The 25,482-nt window shown below is 41.9% G+C and overlaps 2 protein-coding genes across 7 annotated transcripts in view; one reads left to right on the top strand and one right to left on the bottom strand.

The window, feature by feature from the left end:
* Window positions 1–10,409, top strand: part of AASS (aminoadipate-semialdehyde synthase) — a 75,022-nt gene extending 64,613 nt beyond the window's left edge. The window contains exons 20-24 of the mRNA XM_083182833.1: window positions 14–109; window positions 1,228–1,343; window positions 4,291–4,379; window positions 4,761–4,937; window positions 9,973–10,409. Coding sequence (XP_083038959.1) covers window positions 14–109; window positions 1,228–1,343; window positions 4,291–4,379; window positions 4,761–4,937; window positions 9,973–10,091 — 597 coding nt within the window. The 3' untranslated portion in view covers window positions 10,092–10,409. The remainder of the gene's footprint in view (window positions 1–13; window positions 110–1,227; window positions 1,344–4,290; window positions 4,380–4,760; window positions 4,938–9,972) is intronic.
* A 5,478-nt stretch (window positions 10,410–15,887) lies between these two features.
* Window positions 15,888–25,482, bottom strand: part of PTPRZ1 (protein tyrosine phosphatase receptor type Z1) — a 186,886-nt gene continuing 177,291 nt past the window's right edge. For 5 of the 6 annotated variants that reach the window (XM_083182828.1, XM_083182829.1, XM_083182830.1 and 2 more), the window contains 5 exons: window positions 24,335–24,463; window positions 21,846–21,992; window positions 20,248–20,390; window positions 18,687–18,822; window positions 15,894–16,672 (listed from right to left, as the gene is read on the bottom strand). In XM_083182828.1, the coding sequence (XP_083038954.1) occupies window positions 16,532–16,672; window positions 18,687–18,822; window positions 20,248–20,390; window positions 21,846–21,992; window positions 24,335–24,463 (696 nt within the window). In that variant the 3' untranslated portion in view covers window positions 15,894–16,531. Of the gene's footprint in view, window positions 16,673–18,686; window positions 18,823–20,247; window positions 20,391–21,845; window positions 21,993–24,334; window positions 24,464–25,482 lie in introns of all 6 variants that reach the window. The other variant, XM_083182827.1, reaches the window with a different exon arrangement.

The raw sequence follows: 25,482 nt of genomic DNA, 5'->3' as shown, positions 1-25,482 counted from the left end.
TGTGTTTCTACAGGGATTCTGTAAAGCAATGAGTGGATTTGTGAAATTAGGCTTAATAAATGCAGATCCCTGTCCCCTTCTTGCAATAGATGCTCCAGTAATTACATGGGTAAGTAAGCAGTCCTTACAGTGCACCTTTATTGCCCAGGAATGCATACAGACTGGGGTTATAACGAGGTGTATTTCTATTCTATTATGTCTATATGTATCTGTTTGATCCTTGAGAACCATTTTAGCACATCTATTCAACTGGGAATGGGGCAGGATGATTGGATCAAAAGGCGTGCACATAGAATATAGCCTGCTAGTAATCGTATTTATTAGGTTATTTTGTTTTACAATTGAGCTAAAGGGATCAGGGGCTGGAATATTGGAGGAAATTGGAGCACCCTGAATATACAAACGCCTTATAAAGCCTTGAGGCTACAAAAACTACATGAAGCTACAAAAAGCATAGAAGTGAGCCATGGCAACCAATCAGGTGCTATGTATATTTTTCAAAAATGCACTTTATAAATGTTACTTGAAAGCTGATTGGTTACCATGTGTATCTTCTCCATTAACCTACTTCTCCACTCTCTTCACTGCTTTATGAACAGGCCCCTTGGTCTGAATCAATGCATAAACTGTGAGGCAGCAATGCTAATGCTCGGACTGTCTCACATGATTAATGCTGCTGTTGACACTATTTTTATATTGGAATGTGATAGCGTTTTTGTTGCTAGGGATAATCCTTTTGCTCGGTACATTCTAGGATGACTGATCAGCCGATTAGCTGATCCGCTGAATCTGATGATTGGTAAATGTATACACACTTTCTAATCGTCGACCCGATATGTCCTGCCCGACTTTAGGGCATTTACTTGTTCCTGCACAGTTGAGGTGTCAGTCCGCTGTGGCCTCTACAGCAAGTGTACATGTACACATCACAGACTCTCAGGAAGATCCTGCTCTCTGTACCCTGCAACAGGTTAACCATACAATTTGGTTACACACCTAATTGGACTAAATCCAGTCAGGTCAGTAGATTTGTAATCTTTAAATGGGATGTAAACGGTATGTGGGCTATACCGGGACCATAAAAGCTGCTAGGTAAGTATAAATCTGCAGATAATTTGTAGGAAAAGATAACTGACAGGTGCATGTACTTGTTCCTCAGTAGTTTGCATTGTGTAGAACTGTATACATTTGCACTTATTTAACATGCGCTTGCCCACTTGTATGTAGAGAGAGCTCTTGTGTCATCTGCTGAAGGTTCCAGCCTCAACTAGTCTTGACCACATCAAAGAAGCCGTGTACAACAGGTTGGGGAAGGACGACAGTAATATGGATACTGTCCAGTGGTAAGTATTGCCTCATCATCCAAATCAAATATGCTCATTAGACAAAATCCTAGGCCCGTCTTTCTCCATTATAACCAGGAGCAATATACAATGCTCATAGGGTTAGAGACCAGGATTTGGTCAACAATTGTGCGGTTATTGCTTTAACATATACATGTTTCAATTGGTAATTGAATGCAAAATCTTCACCATCTTTGTGCACTTGTTACTAAACGTTTTGCAAACCATGCTTCTTATTACTGTATTATCACAAGCAGGTGCCCCTGTTCTGGTGATACGTGAGACACCTCACTTCTGCACTTATTCCTTTTACCCCTCATGATATCAGGCTAGTTCATTTTCTGAACCACAGTATTGCCCTAGTTAATATTATGCCCCATATTAGTGCCCTAGATTATATTTTGATCCACATAGATGTGGATGCCGATGCTGGAATCCCGAACAGAAGTATGACGGGCGGGTTAGCATTAGGAATGGGGGGGCTTAGGTTTCGACAAAAGGGAGGGGGGTTAAGGTTAGGCACTAAGAAGGGGGGGTAGGTTAATGCTGTCATGTAGGAAGTATAGGGTTAGTCACTAGCGGGGAGAGTTAAGCTGCGGGAATACCAACCACCGGTCATCCGTATGTATTCCGCCACACTATAGTGTCTCCATTTCATATTGTGCAACATTAAAGTTCCCTAGTTGTTGTTATTATTATGACATTTTAGCAGCCTACCAAGTAGTGCCGGGGAGGGATTACGCAGCACATGTATACATGCATGTAATATACGCGCTGGATCGATTGCATGGGAATCAGCATAAGCTATTAGTTTTAAGCCCGCCCCCTGGCCAATAGGAGTCCACGGGCGGGCATAGCACTACACTAGGGCATGCCGATTCAAAAAGAGCTGGTGATCCCTCGAGGATCGATCCAGCACATATTACATGCATGATAACATGGATGTATGTGCTGTGTGATCTCCCCCTGCACTACTTGGTAGGTGCTGCAGCTGCCTCTGCATTCTAGTGTCCTCCACATTACAATGAACAGACCAGACTGACGCATCACCTTGTCCTCCAGTTCATTTTGTGCAGCATTACAGTGCACCTTACCATTATAACACCCAGTACATTTGGGAAACTGGTATGCAACATTATAATCGGGGTCCAGGCTTCCCCGAGTCTCTAGCCATATAGCAATGGCAACCCATTGATGTTACACCATATCACAAAGCTTTTGTACATTTACTTTTGCTATGTTTGTGAATTCATCTTCGAACCACACTTGACACAACGCTCGCTACCTCATTGTGCTTACTATTAAGCTACATACATTTTCTCATTCATGCTCTGTACCCAATAGCTTTCTCTTTCTCCTAATTAGCATTATCTGTATTTACAACAGCCTTTCCTCTGCCCTGTACTCGCTGATTCGGCAGCACATTATATTTCCGTAATCTTCCCTCTGTCGCATGCCTTTTTTCTTGCCAACTCCTCAATACATATTTTCAACCTTTTTTTTTTCTTTCCCTTTACTAATTTATCTAATATAGCTAACATTACTTCCCTTTGTTATAGCTACAGTACAAGTTCTCTTCTACCTGTATCCTCCCCAGTGTCGAGCCAATATTAAATTAATCTTTCCTCTTGCCACCTCCTCCCTGCACCACACTATGGGGGTGATTCTAATTGACCCGCTAAGCAGCTAAAATTCACTTCTTCGTGAGCTATCTAACGCTAACCGCATTAATGCCCCCTCGCAACCATGGGTGGGGATGTGTTACGCAGACACATCCCCTCACATGCTGACCATCAAATGATTTATCCTGCCTTCACAAATATAAGTCAGTTGAGACTTATTTACGGCCGCCAGGATGAGGACAGGGCAGACAGCTGACGTCATGTGATGTCATCCGCCCTCCCACCTACCCATGGGAATGTCCATCATTGTCGTGGGGATGCCCATAAAATGCTGGGCATTCCCATGGCCCGGTACCACCACCGCCCCTGCCCTTCCCTACCCTCTATGAACTGCCCGGCGAGTGAGCAACTCGCCGCCGCCATTTGCAGTCGGGGTTTGCACGTGCGCAGAATTGCACATGCACAAACCCCGACCATCGGGGCAACTACGTGTGATCCAGAATCGTCCCCTATATCTCAACAACCATGAAACTTCACTGCTCATTAGCTGGACACCTTCTTCAAAGGTGTGATGGATCTTTCAAAGAAAACTGGTATCAATTATGTCACTTACCCACTACCTGTTGCTGAAGATGGGGGTTTCACATTCCTTACGAACACCTCTTTTCTATACCATTCCCCCCGACCCCTCACACTAGGTCTTACTTGCTCTTAGCTCACCTCTTAAACCTACTTCTCCAAAGGCTTCTTTCTTAAATCTTCAAACTCTCCTATCTTCATTAAATCCTCTATTAACTCTACCTTAATTCTCTCTCTCATCTCCCTTCCTTCCAAACTACCGAATGGCTTGTATGAAGTCATCTGATCCACTCAAGGTCTTATGCTTTTCTAGACTCTGCAATCTCCAGGTCATACAGTATACTTAAGATTTTTACTGCTGTCTGTAATCTGGAGGAAAAAAACCTTTCTCTCTCTCTGCATTTTCTGTACTGTTCTCTCCTCATTCACTTCCTACTTCATTTTCCCCTCATCCCCTTACTCTCTGCACCACTTTCTCAGTCTGTTAGGGTTCTTCAAGGCTCTGTTCTTTTTATATCACTTTTATTTATGAACTTATGTAGTGCTTAGGCTTCCACCATCCCCTGCAGATGACACCCAATTTCTGCCAATGTATGGTACAACGAATATGTATATAGGCAACTTATATATTGGGATTTAGTTAAATGCAAGAGTAATAAGTGTGCATCTTTCTGCAATTGAATATACACAACTGTTTGCTATTGCTATAGAATCGTCAGTGATGCAGCGTTATTTTGTCTGAACAGGTTTGGCCTCCTAAGTGAAGAACCGGTGCCTGTAGCAGAGTCTATTGTTGGTGCCCTTGCTAAACATCTGGAAATGATGCTTTCCTTCGGTAAACTATCTTTTACAGTGCACAGTATTTAGCACAATGAAAATGAGAAGTGTTTGTTTCAGTACTATTTACGGGAGGTGCCTCAAGCTATAGTCCCAAATACTATATACATTAAGCTGTATAGCTTGCTGCTGGTAAGGCTGGACCATGTCTCCCTTTCTTTCAGTAAGTACTTCTACAGTATACTAAAGACTAATGTGAGTACTGTAGAATGGGGAGGCACCAATGGTAGGCAGCACTCTGTGTTTAGCACTTCAGAGTAGCAAAAACAAAATCAATCTTGAGTTTGCCATAAGCTTTTTTCATTGTTATAACTTCCTGATGCACTGTAGCCACATGTCTTAAATGCTTATGAATTTCATGGTCTGCGCTATCTTACAGTTCCTGGAGAGCGAGACATGATCGTTATGAGAAATGACGTTGGCATCCGACATCCTTCTGGACATCTGGAATGCAAAAACATAAGCTTGGTTGTATATGGTGATGTTAATGGCTACTCTGCTATGTCGAAAACTGTGGGCTATCCAACAGCTATTGCTGCAAAAATGGTTTTAGATGGTAGGTATTCTGCTTCTTAATGTCATTTACCAACTAAATTTCATACCATAACCATTCCATGCTATTCCCAGATGTCTGCTTTAAGCAGAAATGTACATCTATTTATGTATCCGCAGGAGCTTCTCTTAAATCTGTTTTTGTGTCAACCTGGGTGATCAATGCTGTAGAGTCTTATTGATTAAGGACTTTGGCCCCTATTCTGGTTGATGCAGGCGGACCACGTTCGCATGGTCAGTCTGAGCAAATCCCGCATTCTCTCGGCAGAGCGTGAGTCCGCCCACAGTCCATCCGTGCACGGATGGAGTCAGCAACCGACAATGGGTAGTGGCGTTCATATGAGCGTATGCTCCCGTGCACGGACGGTCCGGTCCACAGCCTCATCGATTGGAGACAGAACGCAGCTCCGATCAGAGGCGGTGGCATACGCCCGAGCACGGGAGCATACGCGTCACTTGTCTGGACCAGCAATTGGTCTGCTAATGTGAAAATTGGTAGAATCCAGCTTCGAAGGGAAATAGAGCTGTGTAAATAATTTTTTTGAATTGTATGTTTGTGTTGCAGTGAAAAAGTTGACACATGTTGACTCCTATGAATTGTGTATCCTGTTTTCCTAACATTAAAAGCACACTTGCATTAAGGGTGTAGATGGTTAAAAAGTTACTAAATGGACACATTGAAACATTTGTATTTGGATTAATTCAACATAAAAATAAACATACCTTGAAATGGTGAGAAGTGTAAAAAGACAACCTTGCAATGTATTTCATGGCTGTGTATGACTTGCAGGTACTGAAATTAGGCATTTCACTAAATAGCCTGCAGCATTGCTTAATATTGCAGTCAGGTGTATGCAATTTACTTGTAATTGGCGTTAATTAGCAGACCAGGGCGTCCGTACTCAGGAGTGGTATTGAGCACTATTTGGCAAAAATACACGGTGCGCTCGCTGAGCGAGGCGGTTGTCCCTCCGTGCATTTTTAGTATACACCCACTCTTGCCCACTTTTCTGGCCTCTCCCCGAAAAACGCCCACTGTGACCTTGCGCTTGCGGATGGGATTTTTTGCTCGGGAAGGTCTGTTCGTGCGCGGTGTGCTGTCGCCGCACATGCGCATTGCGAATGGTACGCATGCACAGTTGAGAAAAGAAATCCATACCGTGCAAACACTGTCCCACCGAACCAACCAGAATAACCCCCATTGTTCTAATATTCAATTTTTACTTTGGTTGAACACACAAAGGTATCTGCAGCTTACCTAGGTGAGGCAGCTATCTATGCAATAATTATCTACTCCAGGATTTTAACCTCAACCATTACTGCACATTGAGCGCTCTGGTTACAAATGTGGTGGGCTTACGCAGGTTCCAAGCGACTCTTAGATGCTTTTGAGTATACAAGAGAGCTTCTGTTTGGCTCAAAAAAGGAGATCATGTTATTTGCCAGTATTAGGTCCATAATGAGGACTTCCTTGCTTTTGTTTCGGCTCCGGATAGACTTAAACCAAAGGAAATTGAGGTCAAACTTGCTTCTCCAGAGGTGAAAAGACCAAATAAAGACTATATTGGCCTTCCTGTCATCCAGATGCAAAGTCATGCTACCTGCCCATCTACTGGATCCTTTGGTAGGGCTGTGGTGGTTTCTATTTTGGTTAATGTGCTCTTAAATCAAGCATTGAATACTTTTAAGTCTAATCTCTCAGTCCGATACAGGAGAATTTTGGGATCACCCCTTTGGAGGTTCATTTCTACAGGCCTTCCTGCCTCTCCCCTAAAAGAGGCAGTAAAGAATTTATTTTGGTGTCTGTCATTTTACTGGTCCCAGCAGGCCAGAGATCAAAAGATTTTCACTCCAATCTCTTTATAGAACCAAAACTGTAAAGTTTGGTATGGCCTTTCCTAAAGCTTAAGGCCTTTGAATTCACTTAAATCTTCCCAAATTCAAGATGGAACTTCTTCAGTTAGTAATAGGTGGGCATAAAAGTAGAACTTTCTATGGACATTTGGGTTCAGTTCTATTTTTGGTCCATGAATCAGGATGCCCACTTCCATTGGATGGCTCTTCCTTTTGGCCTCTTCTCAGCTTGTCATGTTTTGCTTAAATAATGGCGTGATGTAAGCCCAAACTTTTTATTTTTTTTCTGAGCATTTTGATCGTTCCCTATGCTCCTCAAGACCCATCATGTCTAACTCGGGAAACTGTAGGCAGTCTCATTTGGCAGGTTCCACTCCAGGGATCTTGAATTGGAACTGCTCTCCAATTGGGACACCTCTCATCGCCACCTGTATTTTTTCTCAGGCGCTTGGGTGCAGTGATCATTCAGTCTCCATTTTTTAGGGTCTCTGGTCATTACAGAAAGCAAGGCTCCCTGTAAACCTCCTTACATATAGAGCTGTGCTCAGTGCTCTCGAGGTAGTTCAACACCTTCTGCAGGGTCTTCAAGTAAAGATCTAGTTGCAATGCTATGGTGAATGTGTACATTAACAGCCAGGGAGCATAAAACATCTGCCAGGCCATGCAAGAGAAAATTTTCCAGTTGGCAGAAAACCATATTGGATCATTTGTTACCCATATTACTGCTCTTTTATCTCCGGCCTTGTATTCTAAAACTTTTTTCTATCTGGCCTTTCTCTTTTACCACTTTGTCAAGCCTTTCATTGGCTCTTCATTAATTAGGGCAAAGAAATCTAGATCCTCACTCGAACTTACTACCAGCTTCTCTACATTGCTAATCTGCTTTTCCTCCTGGTTACCTCCTGCCCTACCTAATCTGCTGATGACTCCTAAACTCCCCTCCAATTTTCAATATCACGCTCTCACGTACAGCTTCTAATGGGCATCCCCATAGCTATGGAAACAATCCTGGTGTCCATTCAGACTATTAAACCGCCTCCAGGGTTCAAAATATCTTAAAATCTTATATGGTCATCAAAGCCTATTGGCCTTCCACCTAATTCCACTGCCACTGGCCCAGCCTTGCTACATCAAAATTCTTACCTTCCTTACAAATCTCCTCATCATTTCATTGTGAATGTTAATGAGCAGGATTCTCTTTCCTCTTATTTGTTTTTTTTTTCCCTCCTAATCCGCCTGTGCTTATTTATCTTACTTTTTGTCCATATAATGTACCTTTTTAAGGTATTTGGTCACACCTGTTAATTATTGAATGCAGGTGTTTCAATCAGACCCATTGCCACAGGTGTATAAAATCAAGCACTTAGCCATGCAGTCTCCATTTACAAACATTTGTGCTGCTGATTCCATAGCTGAAGAGTTCTAAAATTCCACTGGCATTAATGTAAGCACAAAAACTGTGTGGTGGGAGCTTTGATGGAATAACTTTTCATGGTGTGGAAGCCTCTCATCACCAGGTCCAAAGCCAGCTTTGGGTGGAGTGGAGTGGTGTAATGGACACCAACACTGGACTGAGGAGTAGTAGAAAATGAAGGTGAAAAATCACTCTTCTCTGTCTGGCAGTCAGATGGGATAGTCCTGGGTTTGGCAGATGCTGGCAGAATATTACCTGCCTGACTGCATTATGCTAACTGTGAAGGATAATGGTATGGGGCTGTTTGTAAGGTTTTGGGCCAAGCCCCTTTATCCCCAGTGAAGGGCAATATTGAACAATGCCATGCTTCCAACTTTGAGGAAACCGTTTGGAGAAGACCCTTTTCTATTCCAACATGACTGTGGGCCAGTACACAAAGAAATACATGAGTTGGAGTTCTGTTTGAAATAACTTAATTGGTCTGCATACATTTCAAACATGCTGCATTCATTCCTACTAGATTCTACAGGGTGACTGAAAAACATGAACTGTTGGTAGATTTTGAACAGGTTTTGCCACCCCTGCTCTACAGAATGAATGGGCACAAATTTCCACCAAAATACTCCAAACATATTTTGTAAAGACTTCCAAGAAGAGTTGAAGCTGTTGTAGTTGCAAAATGGGAGCCAACTTCATATTAAAGTATATGTATTTTCAATACAATTTAATTACAAGTACCGGTCGGTGTAATAGTCACGTGTCCAAACTTTTGTCCATATAGTGTATTTATGATACACCCATTTCCCAATTGTAAAGCGCAATGGAATATGCTGATGTTTTGTAAAATAAATGTTTCATAATATTAATGCAACAAGCTATTAATTGGCCTTCAAATTAATGACTTCTTTATTTTGCCTATTGGTTTGTTAATATGCTCTACTTCCAAACTGCAGATTCTGCGGTTGCTTATAAATAGATAATGATTGATAATTAGATACCGGGTGAATTAACCCTTTTAGGTCCAACGTCTTGTCCGGCTCAACAGCCCTAGCGCTAGAAGCAGAGCGAATGGTGAGACACTCTAAATTAAGAACATTATCATCGTTCAACATTCAATGTAGACCATTTATTAACCCCTTCAGTGGTGTGTTTTTTTTGGGGGGGGGAGTGCTCACCACTAGGCGAGTTTTTTATGGGGAGTGCTCCCTTTAAAAAAAAAAAAAACACCACTACCTCCCTGGGTCCGGGCAGTGCCGCTGCACTGTCAATCAGCGGCTGCCTGGACCTGCGCCCCCGCACTGTGTACCTGTCCCCAGCAGCCGGCTTGTCATAAGCCGGCGTTGGGGACTTCAATAAGAAACCCAGAGGGGCGGGAGGAGGAGGCGCCGCGGAGGGGAGGGAGCCGGGCAGCGTGAAGCAGCGCTGCCTGGCTGTAAACAGTGGCAATCCCGAGAATTTTCCGGGCTTGCCAGACTGGGCACTGAGGCACAGTTCGGAAAATTCTCGGGATTGCCACTGAAGGTGTTTATTAAAAAAAAATACAATTTAATTTAAACCAGACTGTTCCAATAAAAAAAAAAAAAGGATTTAGAGTTAATGTCGTTGACATGTTCATTATTAAATGTATAAGAAGGCATAAAAAGCTTTTCCTTTTTAGATATTTTTGGACAGGCTGATAAGTTCTAACAAACTGAAATATATAAATTTGTTTCTACTTGAAAAACAGTCTTAAAACGGTTGTTATTATTATTATTATTATTATTTCTTTCAGGTGAAATTGACAGTAAAGGGTTGGTAATTCCTTTGACTAAGAATATCTATGGACCAGTCTTGGAGAGAGTTAAAGATGAAGGAATTTTGTATAATACAAAAAGCACATTTTCCCTCTAACTGCTGCTGAGGAAGCATCTGCTTTATGCATTGAATTGCATCCATGTATTCATTGTGGATGTTGCATCAAATTGTAAAAGCTGCAATCCGCATTTCCCTGTACAAGGAAATCTATGGAACACAGCAAATATCTTCTTGTGGATGTATTATGAACTTGAAAAATCTTATGCCAGAATCACATTGCTGCCCACTGAAATACCAAAACATATTTTTATACCGTATGCCATACATTTTGAAAGTGACATTTTCTATTGAATGTAAAAAAACTGTTTAGTCTTAATATGATGCTCTCTTGGAAATAAAGTGTGTTGGAGTGTCTTCTCCTTCTCCTCAGAAGTTCATCAAATACAAAAACACCAAACAGTGTAGTGGTAATTTCTGTAACATAAGTTGAGGAGTGTAAGAATTAGAATTATTTCAGTTTGATTATGTAGCTTGAAGTATCTATATTTTTTTTTTTGTTTTTAAAGCTGTAGAAGCTGATTGGGTTAAGAGGATCAGGGGCCATGTTACCAACAAGCAGTCACAAGAACTTTCCAAGACAAACATCTCCATTGTGGAGAAAATGATTTACAAATAGATTACTGATCCCCGAAAATCTGCAATGTAACTAGTGGTAAGAGGAAGACGACTGAGCGCTTCACTACTGAGAATATTGGTAGCCACTCCTACATCTTGGGATCTTGGGTATAAGATAACACATGTCGGTACTTCTGTAGTTTCACGGCGCCAGCATGGCGCCGTGCTACTTCCGGGTTCTACGCTCGCCACAAAATATGTCAAAAAAAGTAACTTAACTCCATGCCAGCATGAATAGTTCATACCCCACTATCCATGTTGGCATGGAGTTGACTTTAAATAGCGTGGCGAGCGTAGCGAGCCACCGAGCCTGCAGCGTGGGCGAGCGGAGCGAGCCCCGCAAGGGGACTCAGACGCATGGCGCCATACAGGCGCCGTGAAACTACAGAAGTACCCACATGTCCACTACACCTACTTTTCTATTCAAAGAATTAAAGGAAACTGATACAGAAACTTTACAATAATTTTTCTAAGACTAAAAAAATTCATAACTAATGAATCTAAATTATGGTAGGACACAGAGAAACGACATTGGTACAAAACACATGGCATAGTATCAAAATGACTACATATAAATATAAGTAACATTCTAAAAAAAAACACAATACTGACAAAACCATTTATGGAAAAAAAGAGGGGGGGTGAACAATCGCACTGGCAGTGTTTATAATGTAACCCCTTGTTTCAATCAATATTCATAGACTTTATTATGTGGGGTGTGCTGTCACTTCAACAGTAATTTGAGCAATAACAAGGGAAGAGAAGAAAGACTGTTATGTACGTGACGCACTGTTAGGACAAGAAAAATTAATAAAATGTAACCTTTAATTGTTTATTTTAAGATTTGCGACATATAAAAACAATTGCCAAGGAGGCAAAGAGGAAGAAACAAAGTGTTTTTTTAAAAAAGGGGATATAGATCCTCTTAAATTGAACCCCAATGTCCTGTTCCCAGTGTAATTGCTAGATTAGGTGTGTGTTGCTGTATAACTTACAGTGTGTACCCACTCATGAAATAAACAAATCTGTTACAATTTTCACTTAATTAAGTTACTTTTGTTTAATATTAGTTTATAACAGATTGCTCCCAAGGACTGTGCAGATAAATTAGGACAGCAAAGTAAATATGTCAGTTTGGTCCTTTTAAACATCAAAAAAAGGGTGCCTGATGAAGCTGGTGGCGACACGCGAGTTGACCAGACACACTTAGTGTGTGAAATATCCCCATGTCCCGTTCCCCATGAAATGTATTTTGATTGATGTATAGGGCGTTACAGTATCCACTCACAGAGGCCGCATCTGATAGGAGCTATGGGGTCAGAACCTGACCACGGTCTCCCAAGACTCAGATGTGATTACAGCATGCCAGTGCTGATACAGCACCCGGCCGGTGCGTCCCTCTGTTAGGCGCAGTGTCAAGTGACTGAGCGCGACGTGGGTCTGCGAGTTGGAAAATCACAGCCTCACCACTAACTGTGATCTCCCCACAGACACCGACGCACTACCAGCACAGCCGGGAACAGAGGCATACGTACAAGCCACTTTCCCTGCGGAGAGGAACCAAACAAACGGCGGAGAACACTAACAGCCGATTTGTGTTCCCAATATCAGATCTAACGGGTACACTTTAGATGTGAAATACGGCACGTAGACTACCAGCCGGCCCCGTAGTCTGTTATTATTTAAGACTGTGCTACACACTGCGCAATATCTGTGCAGATACTAGGCGGCAACCCTTTTTTTGATGTTTAAAAGGACCAAACAGACATATTTACTTTGCTGTCCTAATTTATCTGCACAGTCCTTGGGAGCAATCTGTGTTATAAACTAATATTAAACAAAAGTAACTTAATTAAGTGAAAATTGTAACAGATTTGTTAATTTCATGAGTGGGTACACACTGTAAGATATACAGCAACACGCACCTAATCTAGCAATTACACTGGGAACAGGACATTGGGGTTCAATTTGAGAGGATCTATATCCCCTTTTTTAAAAACACTTTGTTTCTTCCTCTTTGCCTCCTTGGCAATTGTTTTTATATGTCGCAAATCTTAAAATAAACAATTAAAGGTTACATTTTATAAATTTTTCTTGTCCTAATAGTGCGTCACGTACATAACAGTCTTTCTTCTCTTCCCTTGTTAATGCAGCAAAATGATCTATGTACCACATGCAACTCATTGATACATAACAAGCTGAATTGATACAGAAATCACATTATTAAACACTGCACTGAACATGACCAATATTGAAACTATCAAGAATTCACAACACTAGAAACTATGATTCAAAAGAAATTGAAGACCAAAGATGAAATTATAGCTACTAAAAATAATTAGATCTATAATCCAGAAAGAGTAGAAAAGAAACGGATCAAAAGAAAGTAACATTACAAACAAACCAGGTAATAAAAAGAGACAAATGAAACCTACGGTCTACAGGGCACTCTAATTTGCCAATAAAATATAACGAAATTAAACTATACAAGTGTGAAACATTTACACAAAACAAAATACCTGATTGAGTTGACAACTCCTTTGAAATAGAATCAGACATCCTTTTCAACTTACATCAAATCTGAGACACTAGCTAAAACGTCGCTAAAAGGAATCGCCATCAAAATTAATATAGGAGACAAAAACCAGGACAATCCTGAAAGATTAATCATCACATGCTTGCAACCTCATCAGGATACAATGGGCTCCAAGCTGGAGTTAGGTGAATCTGTCTGTGGGCTTATCCATTGGCACACAATGCAGGGGTCTGTAGTGCATGGAGGCAGAGAGGCGCTCTCCCTGATCTGGACCCTGCTGCACCTGTCATACTGTCTGACAGGCATAAGCACGGTTACTCACACTTGAACCGTTTATGTAAGTATTGCTCGTCCCATGAACATAATGTGCGTAAACTGAGCTACTCATGCGGAAATTGACCCACTGAGGCCCAGCAAATGTAACACCAACATCGTGAGATTCAACATGTCTTCAAGAGATCAATTTACCGTATATACTTGAGTATAAGTCGACCCGAATATAAGCCGAGGCACCTAATTTTACCACAAAAAATTGGGAAAACGTATTGACCCGAGTATAAGCCTAGAGTGGGATATGCAGCAGCTACTGGTAGATTTCCCTGTATAATAATACAAGGACACCACAGGCTGCTCCCCTTGCATAATAGCAGGACACCACAGGCTGCTCCCCCTGCATAATAGGACACCACAGGCCGCCTGCATAATAGGTGGACACCACAGGCTGCTCCCCCTGCATAATAGCAGGACACCACAGGCGGCTCCCCCTGCATAATAGCAGGACACCACAGGCGGCTCCCCCTGCTTAATAGCAGGACACCACAGGCTGCTCCCCCTGCATAATAGCAGGACACCACAGGTGGCTCCCCATGCATAATAGCAGGACACCACAGGTGGCTCCCCCTGCAGAGGACACCACAGGCTGCTCCTCCTGCACAATACACCACAGGCTGCTCAGGCTGATCCCCCTGCAAGGGACACCACACATGGAGGGGGAGGGAGCAGCTGCCGCCGCTTACCTCCAGCGTCCGATCCCAGGGGGTTTGGGGTGCGCCGCAGGGGGGGGGGGGTACCCGGCCACTGCCCTGCCGTCCACTTCACTGCCCAGCTCCACTTTGAACAAAGGCGCGGCTACGGCAACATGGCCGCCGGCCTCCTGCACTGAGGACATGTATAGTGCAGGAGGCCGGTGGCCATGTTGCCGTAGCCACACCTATGTTCATATTGTAGCCGGGCAGCGAAGTGAATGACTCGAGTATAAGCCGAGTGGGGGCTTTTTCATCTAAAAAAAATGGCTGAAAAACTTGGCTTATACTCGAGTATATACGGTACTGTACTTGGAATCTCCAAGCCCTAGAGTAACCCTTTACTGACCCCAAATCCTACCTGCTAGTAACTATTTTCCTGAACAATTTAATTCCACCAATAATAAAAGGCAATGTTGAACATCATCTCAAAGAATTGAGTTATCTTCATAGAAATTTGGGGGTCAATCCATTTATTGGTGAAGGGTGCACATTACTATAGCAAGGGCATTGAATTTCCAGCAATGGTACCACCCTTCACAGCCTGAATTTGCACAATTTTGTACACCATCCTATACATGGAGTTGGAACTGTCACATGTGGGAAAATGTATCTTCTGCAATTGGATATACCCATGAAGGCAGGCATTCCCAACCACGGTCCTCAAGGCACACCAACAGTGCAGGTTTTAGTGATATCCAGGCTTGAGCACAGGTGACTTAATTAGTACCTGAGTGATTCTGATTAAACCATCTGTGCTGAAGCCTGGATATCACTGTTGGTGTGCCTTGAGGACCGTGGTTGGGAATGCCTGCCCTAAGGTAACTTTCAGGAGGCACCTGATGGACATAGGTCTATATAGTGACCTGGTGGGGTGTATGATGGAGGGTATCTGGACTGATCATAAGGTGTGTACAGATTTTCTGTCTGATCTATCTGGTGGGAACAAAAACCTGGAAATGTATGGGAGCAACTGACCAAAAAATTGTTCCCAAACGCTTGAAAACAGACAGTGATCAGTCAGACAAATTGTTTAATCGTTCTGATATAACAAATTTATCAAAGCATATATTTTTTTTTTCCTGCATTTGGGTGGAAATTTTTGATTGTCATATGCTACTATACATGTCCAGGTTTTTGTTCTCACCAGATAGATCAGACAGAAAATCTGCACCTATAGATTGACTTTAGGTTGACAGGGTTTAAAGATTGACAGGGTGAAAAGCTCGGCATGCAATTTTTTACTAATTTTGAGCCGACATGTGCCGACAGGCGGTATTTCATGCCCTACCATCCACTACAGCGTGGTGGGAGAATATAATAGTGTGCCGAGCGCACATACACCCAAAAAAATTAAAACCTCATGTCGACCTATTGTCTGTTGACCTTTAAACCCTGTTGACCATATGACTGTAGAGATTGTAGAGCTAATATACCATAACCATGAGGGAGTACTGTTGTTTTAGTCAGTACAGTATATTAAAATAAGTGCGGCTATAAACATGTAAGTATAATATATAGTTCTTGTAGACCTGCATTAAATGCAATACATTCTTTAGAATTGTAAACTGAGGTTAAGGATCTTAGGTGAATGATTTGGCAATGGGTTGGACTATAGTTGCTCACATATACATACACAAATATGGAAAACCATTTTATTTTCGTCACAAAGTGTTAAAATACCATGCAAAACCGTACTATTATTTTATAAGAATACACATGAATAATTCAAGACGTTTAGTTAACATAAAAACAAAAAGTATCATTGTTACAATGCAGATACTAGAAAATGGACTCTGTAATAAAATATAAAAAATCTACATTTATAAATATAAATTTGGTCCATGGAGTTACTAGAACAATATTTACAGTAATTATTAGATTATTACTTCCTTAGGTCGGCATGGGTTCTTATTTTTTTTTTTTCAATGAAGTTTTTTTTTCTAAGAAGAACACTATTTACAGTCCAATAATAAAACATCTACAAAGTGCTAGCCAAACACACTGAAAAAACATACAACTATAAATGAATAATTCAAAGTTTCGAAATTTGCTAGTGATAAACTAATACTGAGTAAATAAAACACAGCTCCATTCATAAAAACACTTGAATAATTGGTTAAGTTAATCATAAAGAATTACAAAATGTCCCAAAAGGCACACATTATTATTTGTGAATATTAGGCAATAGTCATTCAATACAAAAATAGTGCTGGAAGAATATTAAACAGATACATAATATTTGACAAGATCCTTCCACATTGTTAAAATTGTTGAACAATGATATGGTAGCGTTCTCTGAATTATACTAAGGATTCCAGACTTTCTAAAGTATTTCCATCTGGTAAGGTAGATCCATTACTCTCCATATATGCCACTGGGCATGCTTCTTGCCTTGTGCTTACAAGACTTAGAATAGCCTTATACAAGAACTGATACTGCTCCTAGAATTGCAAGAAAATATACAATATTATTATAAATTATTAACTAAAAGAGTTAACCATAACCCTGGGTTGCCTACCATCACGGAATGGCCGGAGGCTTCCTAAAATCGTGTCCTGCCTCCCGGCCCTCCAGAAAGGTGGGCAACCCTCCCGGCTTCTGCCGGACCCCCCACATCTCCCTAGTGGCAGTGTTAAATTACCGCGAGTGAAGGCTTTTTTTTTTTTGGGGGGGGGGGGGGGGCTAAATATGCAAATTGTGCCCTTTTAGCCCTGCCCCCCATTGAAGACCCGCAAATTGCGGGATTTACATTACTGGGGGTGGGGCTTCATGACGTCTACATCAGGCTCAGCTCTCAGAAGTGCTGCTGACAGTCTGCTTTGTTGTTATAAGGCAGGGATGGGGAACCTTCGCCCCTCCAGCTATTGTTGAACTATGCATCTCAACATGCTTTGCAACAGTTTTAGCATGGCCAAATAGCAAAAATGTAGCAGGGCAGTATGGGATCTATAGTTCAACAACAGCTGGAGGGCCAAACCTTCCCCATCCCTGTTATAAGGAGTGAGTGTGTATGTATGTATGTATGTATGTATGTATGTATATATATATATATATATATATATATATATATATATATATATATATATATTACATTACACACACATCGCTAATAGTGGCTCTAACAGAAAATTGGTGAACATTTTAGAATTCTCTGTTTGCTTGTAGTCATTTTATCATCTAAAATGTAACCTAATCATTTATCAGTATGCAAATAGTACACACAAAGAAATATATAAATACATCTGCATTAAAATGACTTACGATAACAAAAGTAGTATTTTGGAATTGCAGACACCATCAAGTACTGAATTAAAATACTAAGGCCTAACCTGAAGAGAAATTATATAGGACAGCTAAAAGAAAATGACCTTATTACAAACAGGGGAGAACTTAAATGCAAGGCCCCCCTGTCTCAATATTACTGCATATGTTGCAATCGCCCATCTGCCTCCCCCTCCCTTACATTCTAATGTGACGCTGCCCCTTTCAGTTGCTTGTTTTTTGTTTTGTTTGTGTGTTCTTTTGCATGCTAACAACCAGCTCTATCTCTCACTCTGGTCCCTAAGATATATCCCATGCTCATGCCTCTTACTGACATTCCTAAATGTTTGACTAGACTCTCCACCATAAATCAATCGTTGAAAACCAACATCTTCATTACAGCCTATCCTGCTTCCACAGTACTTCCTCTGGGGATGCGGTTAATTTCCCGGTGGTCGGGATCCCGGCGGTCGGAATCCCGACACTGGAATCCCGACCGCCGAAATCCCGAAACTTTCTCCCTCCTGGGGTGTCCACGACACCCATAGAGGGAGAATAAAATAGCGTGCCGAGCGTAGCGAGGCACCGGGCCCGCTGCGTGGCGAGCGCAGCGAGCCCGCAAGGGGGGGCGATCCATGTCCCCCCCTTGTCGGGATTTCGGCGATCGGAATTCCAGTGTCGGGATTCCGACCGCCGGGAAATCGTATCGGATCCCTTCCTCTGCACATTACCCGCTACCATCCCCAGCATTCTCTGGAGTGTTAGCTCTGACAAGCAGGGCACTCTCTGCCTTCGTTCTTATGTACAGTATGTGCCTTATGCATCAACTTCAGATGACCTTGTACTTTTTCTATGTAGAATTCATTTCTGGCATGATTTATTATACTGAATGTATGGCACAGAGGAGCTTTGTGGCTCATATATAAAGAGTGATGATTTAATTACTGAATGAAAAGGTTTACCTACTTCACTTAATTTAATTGTGTTCAATAAAAATGAAAAGTTCAGTTTGTGAGTTATTTGTAAATGACAGTATATTTAACTTTGATGAAGATCCGGTCACAGTTTACTTAAACAGGACACATTACATAAAGGCTAATTGTTTCTTATCTCTAAATGAAATGACCCCATTAATGTTGTGCTTACCTAACCAAATGATTGAATTCAATTAATTTGCTTTTGCACTTTACTTACTATATCTGTGAAAATCCCAGGTCGCATCAGATTAATCATCTTGGTAGTTTGATAAACATCAACAGAATTTTCTTTCTCCAGCTGGAGCATGAGGGTGGACAACGCACAGAATGTGCCAGCAGTCACCCCTCCATATCTGAAATCACAGATTCTATGAATTGAAGGTTGTGAATAATTTATATTTTCCCTGTCAACAATGACATCAGAGCAAATGGGTCTAAACTACAAGTCCAAAAGGAAAGCTGAAAGTTGCCATAACCTGACAGGTATTAAGGTGTTTGACGTTTTATTAAACATTGTTAGAAACCTCCCTCATGTCCTCGGGCACTGCCCCATCACCCTCCGCTACTTCAGTAAGGATGTGGGTGGATCATCTTCACCATCAGACTGGAAGTGTTGTTCTACACTATGACCGTATAGTTTAGATCTGCTCATAACCCATCACTGACATGAAAGAGTTGCAGCTGCTAGCTTTAGGCCGGTTTCACACACTCCGGCTCCTGCCGGACGGTGAAATCCTGCACGGCCAGGGAGCCGTGCCGCACACATTAGTTGTGAATGGACACTATTGTGTCCATTCACACGGTACGGCCACGGCCGGCCGTACGGTTGCAGCCGGATCCCGCCACTGGAAGGGATGGCTGCCGGGCTGTGGCCATCCCCTCCATGATAAACTATTGTGTGCGGCACGGCTCCCTGGCCGTGCGGGATTTCACCGTCCGGCAGGAGCCGGAGTGTGTGAAACCGGCCATACTGGTATGTAGCTGACTGCTGTCTTTCCATGAGAATGGTCGCACCTCTTTTCCACTAGCCTAAATATCCTGGGTTTTTGCACGGCAGCACGCAAAACCCGGGATTGAGTTGATATGGCTCTGGTCATATGACCCACATTTCAACCCGGGTAGCAAGCCTGGTTCGATTCGATCCTGTTCCCGTTCAATGCAATTCAATAGCCGGCAGTGGAAGATGCTATTATCTCCCAGTGCTGGCTCAGGACCAGCCTCCGGTGACGTCACCCACCCAGCATTATGCCGGGTGGGGATGCTAATGGAAAAGGGTTTACAAGCCCAGTTGGAACCGGATACAAAATCCCTGGTGCGACTTGGCTTGTAAGTGGAAAAGGGTAATCATTGTTTTAGGCTCCTCCAAAACCTTGGCAGCCAGCGGAAGAACTGGCTGTGACCTCATTCCAATCTATAGCTTCACCTGAGGCATCACTGGAAGACAATATATTCAGTGCCCAGTTGTCAGGGACAGAACCGCCTGAAGTACTGGGGCTTGCCTCCCAGCATCACTGTATGACAATTAGCAGGCTGCAGCATTATTTGTCTCCTGACTTCAAATTACAGGGAAGGTTTTCAGGCACCATTTACTATATGTGGGGCTGGAGGTTAATTGTAGTTGTTCAAAAGTAGACAGCCTTTTACCTTTGGTAATGCAAATACATCACAAGTATGGCCACAATGAAAGGTCTGATATCAAGATACTAAATAAAACACAATACTGATGCCATAAAATTCAATGACATGGGGACGGAGCGCCTTGTCTTCTTCCGACTTACTCATCATGTACAACGATTGGTCCATCTTTATTGGCTGCTTCCTCTTTGATCAGATTTATAAGTTCAAACGTCTTACTCATTCGACTGTCAGGGTTCGGCCACTTTGGACATTGGAAATGTTTCACTTCCAGAACATAATCATCCTATAAAAATCATAATATTCAGCATGGTTTAGGAAATGTCATCAATGGAAATTCTATAGATAGGCATTGTTTTAAATAAACTTATATCTATTAAGTATTGCTAACAGCCAGCTAGATGGTTTTGCATTTTTCATAGTAGATCATAGCGTATTACAGAGATAAAAATGTTGGTCTTTTATTAGGTTGGCTATGCTCACATAAAAAGGCCTAGCAAAGGGGTTGACCACTGTTCATCAACTTCTTGTCCATTGATTTTTTTTATGTGACAGTCTCTCCAGAGAAATCCCTGCTACAGTAACAATCGCACTAGGTCTTATTGGCTTGGTATAGATTTTGAAAGATACAGGGAACCTCTCCTTTATATTTATTTGGCATTGATTAATGCTCTTTTTGAGGGGGTGCAGCCCCAGACATTAATAGGGAATGGATATGAAAACAAGAATGTCTGTTTGTGGCGCAAAAAGTAAACAATTATATAAAATGTAACTTTTATTACGTTTTAAATAAAATACTTTATATACTTCAGCAAAGTATTAAAATGACAGAATGTGCAAAAAAAAAAGTGTGATTACATTTTTTTTTAAATTAGGCTGTGTGCCGCTCCCTTGTTGTGTGTGTTATTTTACATTTTAATTAGTTCATTTTCAGCTTGAAAACAGTTGATAAAACTGAAACGTTGCACTAACATTCGAGTGTAAAGTATTTCTTCCGACTGCCATACCACTGTCCTACTATTGTGTTTCTACTGTGAGGGCACCGGAGCTCATCATATTTTCTTTGTTGGGAGTGCCAGACCTGGGTTCTATATAAATATATATATATATATATATATATATATATATAAACATATGAAACAGAGGCTAAACTTCCAATGTAATTAGAACCAGGCCGCCTGACTTGCGGGTGGCAGCCAGGATGTAGTACTGTACTGCACAGGAAAACAGATATCTTCTCTTCCAAGCAGTAGGCTTGCTGCACGGCACAGGCTGGCTGGAATCCCACCTCCTGCTTTGCTTCCCTGCACAGCCAGCGTGCCCAGCCAGTCACTGAGCCGCAGACTGCTGCCTTCACACTATTGGACACAGAGCTTAGCTGCCCTGCACAACTACCAGGCTCTGGCTCAGCTGTCACTCAGCAGGCCATTGGGGAGACGGACACACAGCGCTGCAGATCGGATCCACAAGAGAGATCTGATCTGTGCCGGCAGGGGGGGCTTTCAGATAGGGGGACCCCCCCCTTGATTCTGGCTCTGGAAAGCACACACACCCCCTGCCCGCCCACTGGATCAGACACTGGCACTCTCCTGTGCAGACTGGCCACAGAGAGACTAATGGTGAAGCTATCTATCTATCTATCTATCTATCTGTCTGTCTACATATTTATGTTATATGTGTGATATGCATTTATTTTCAGTTGCATACATGGATTAATATTGTTATACAGCAATGTACTCACCTGTGTAGCTTCTAAAATAAAATCTTGGATTATCAGTCTTTCCTCATTAGAAAGACACACATGGTCTTCGCCTACCATAGATACTGTAAAATTTCCACAAGTAATAGGTTCATCTTTATTTGGCCAATAGACAAATTCATCTTCAGCCTGGTCAAGTATCAATTTTAAAAGCCAAAAAAAAAGACCAACAATCATTAACAAAATAGTTCTTGACAACAACATGTATTAAAAAACAAGCAAACAAATGACTCAACAAAGAACAATAGTAATATAAAATGGCTTCCAACGCTATCATCTTCAAACATAGTACGCATGTAATAAAACTTTACTTACAACTATAGATGTAATAAAAAAAAAGAGTTGTATTGGTACATACAACAGATACTTAAAAAAAAATACTTATACTGATTTCAGATCGCAAAATACAGGTTCGCACGGGACTTTGAAAAGGTTCAGACCTGGTGTAGCCCTGCCTTTTTCTTACTCTGCAGTATTGACGGTTCGCTGACGTCATGCGAGGGCACGTCAGAGCGTCTTCTGGGGCGGAGGCAGCGCTTAAAGCTGGCATTGCTCCAAACACTGCCTTCTCCATCTGTGTGAACAGGGACCGGGTTACTCGACCCGGTTAAGACATTCACACTGCAAAGCAACCTGACAATGAACTGTTAAGAACCCTGTTTTTTTACCAATTCTTAATGCCGGGCTGCTGGACCCGGTAAGCCCTTTCAGATTGCACCTATAAACGGCCCGAACTGGCAACAAATCAACATGAACATGGTATTTAGGTGCGAAAGGGATATTATAGGGACTGTTTATTAACTAAGGAGATAATTTTTCTTCTGGAATTTTTGTCTGTTTGTTCTAGCATCATGCAAAAACTACTGGATCAATTTGGATTACGCTTTCAATATTGCACAGTATATAGTTTTGCTTAGTAGGTTAGAAACAAAGGTATGTACAGTACTATTTCCATATGACATCAGGAAAGGGAGCAATAAAGGACAAACCAGATGTTTGACCACAAGTGCAAAATGACTATATGTGTACAATAAAAAATATACATCTCAATATTAAATAGCACTACTCTCTTTGTCAAATCAGTTCAGCTGAATAACAGACATCCATGCATGCAAAGCTTCGGACAAATGCTAGTAATAAAGCATCAGAAAGAGGAATATAAATCTTATACCAGTGGATTTACTTACAGTTCTAAACAAAAATGAAACCTTTATTAGATATGAGGTTTACTGACATATATACTGTATATTATGCAAAATGGTGACTACAAAGGGTCAAGTCATTCATGTCACAGTAACTCAAGTGAGTGCGGGATTTGCTTTTTTGATCTTTTCAGATTCAGTCCTCAAGAACCAACAAAAGGCCATGTTTTGTGGATATCTTTAATCATGCATTGGTGCCAGAGGCAGAACTCTGGGAGACAATGGAGTCATCTGCTGCTGGGCTCGTGCTCCCAAGGGGGCACCTCTCCTCCCCTGTGAGTTTGAATAAGTTAATTGAAAGCCATTGATATCACTTCTGTGGCTGACCTCCTCCTAGCAGGACCATAAATGTCACACTCTCGTTATTCTAAACATAATATCCATAACATACATACAGATATTTTTATAAGATGTATGTGTGTGTGTGTTGGGGGGCACCAATTCTTATCTTGCCTCCGGGCAACTGCGACGAACTTACGCCACTGAGTGGTGCTATTTTTTTGCCACTACATCGCATTACAGCCGCAATCATGGGTGAATTTAGTGGTCAGGCCTCCCATACGCACAACATTGTTAGTTGCCCCCTATCATATCAGTTTCCCCTTCACTGCCCTCATGTTGGACCCTTCATAATGTCTCAAAACTGCCAAAGCAGACCCAACCTCAATCCCCTGCACTACTTGCAACACAATTTACTGTCCTTGGTCTGACCCTACCCCCACCAGTTGCAATATAAACTAGGTTGTAATGGTGGTAAAAACTAAATAAAAAATAAAAAAAATCACCAGCCTTATCTGGCTGTGCCTCCCCTCAGAAGTTGCTGCCCCTAGGCACGTGCCTCAGGTGCCTAGTCGGAAATCCACTACTGACCGCAATGCACATGTGCGGCAATTGATTTGTGATAGTGGACACAGTGAGTGTTTACAAAGGGAGTGACAGGTAATGACCATTTGTGGAAGGTAATAGGAGAAAAACACAGACATGTCAGTACTGTTTTCTGGACGATGCCTACGTAGTCACATCACATCACTGGCGCATTAGCATGGGAACGCCCAGCAATTCGCCACACCCACTCGCACGCGTGTAGCTCTGAGTCAGGTCTGAGTTACCTTGTGTAAGGAGCTAAAAATTGTACTAATGGAGATGGAAATTAATATTTTAAAAACTGAACAATGTCTTTTATTCTCATGGTTCAATTCTATATATTTCAAACTTGATGTTTAGCTGTCCTAAAACAATTTATAAAGGGTCATGGGACAGGAACCTTACCATGTTCTGGTTATCAGGAAGCATTACAATTATCTGCGAATTGTGATCCCAGATCATCCTCCAGAAATCTTTAATGGTGTGCAGTAATGGATGCTGTGTAATTATAAATTCATTGCTTTCGTGGTAGCCCTGATAAGCAAGAATTGATTATTTAATTATAAACTCAAACACACAACATAAATTCAATAACATACAATTACAAACATATTGTATACAGACTTTAACTACTAAAGTGATGTAAACATTTAACATCTGTACATGAGTATAGCTTATTGAGCTTCACTAGCTCCTAAAGCTCAGGCATAGCTATCTCCACCCTAAGATGTAAAATGGACTAAAGGCACCTTGCCCACAAAGGTCTATATGGGGATGTGGTAATCGGGTTAAGGCTGATGGAATCACTCCAGCATAACCATGTGCACTGCAGGTGGGGCAGATGTTACTTGTGCAGAGAGAATTAGATTTGGGTGGGGTTTTACTTCAAAATGAGATCTATATTGCTGTGTAAAAATAAAGCATCCAGTATTTACCCTGCACAGAAACAAAATAACTCACCCAAATCTAATTTTCTCTGCACATTTTACATCTGCCCCACCTGCAGTGCACATGGTTTTGTCCATCTAAGAAGGATTTTGTCAGAAAGAGCGAACTAGAATAAAGCCCTATGACACAATCCCTGTATCCAAAAATGTTGGACTTTAGGGACCCCCCCAGTGCCCCAAGTTCCCTTAAAGCCTTAATCCAGCTCTGGGCTGCCTAGGAGGTTAAGGGCATAGTAAAGTAGAGATGCAGTTACTAGGAAGACGCTAAGCCTTCCCATGCACTTTCTGTAGATAATCTACTCACCATTTAAAAATAATATTTACAAGTAATTTGCTGCAATTAGTCCAGGGACCTTTCTGCCAGGACTTGTGCCTAGAAACTGAATAGAAGGAGCAAGAAGCCAGGCGCACTGCAAGTGACATACAGTAGAGCAGGCATCAGGGAAATAGAGACTATGGTGACACCCAGTTCCACCCAAGGTAGAGTTGTGGCCAGGATGGCACCCGTATGGGGCATCTGCTGGGGGGGGGGAGCCCACTGTCAGTGTTGTGGCTAGGGAATAGAATCACATAGTAGTGGGCATGGCAGGGCAGTGACTGATAGCA

Source organism: Crinia signifera, chromosome 4 (assembly GCF_055691185.1).
Source record: "Crinia signifera chromosome 4, ASM5569118v1, whole genome shotgun sequence".
Lineage (NCBI taxonomy): Eukaryota > Metazoa > Chordata > Amphibia > Anura > Myobatrachidae > Crinia > Crinia signifera.
Note: the sequence above shows the minus strand (reverse complement) of the source record. Positions and strands in the feature narration are given on the sequence as shown.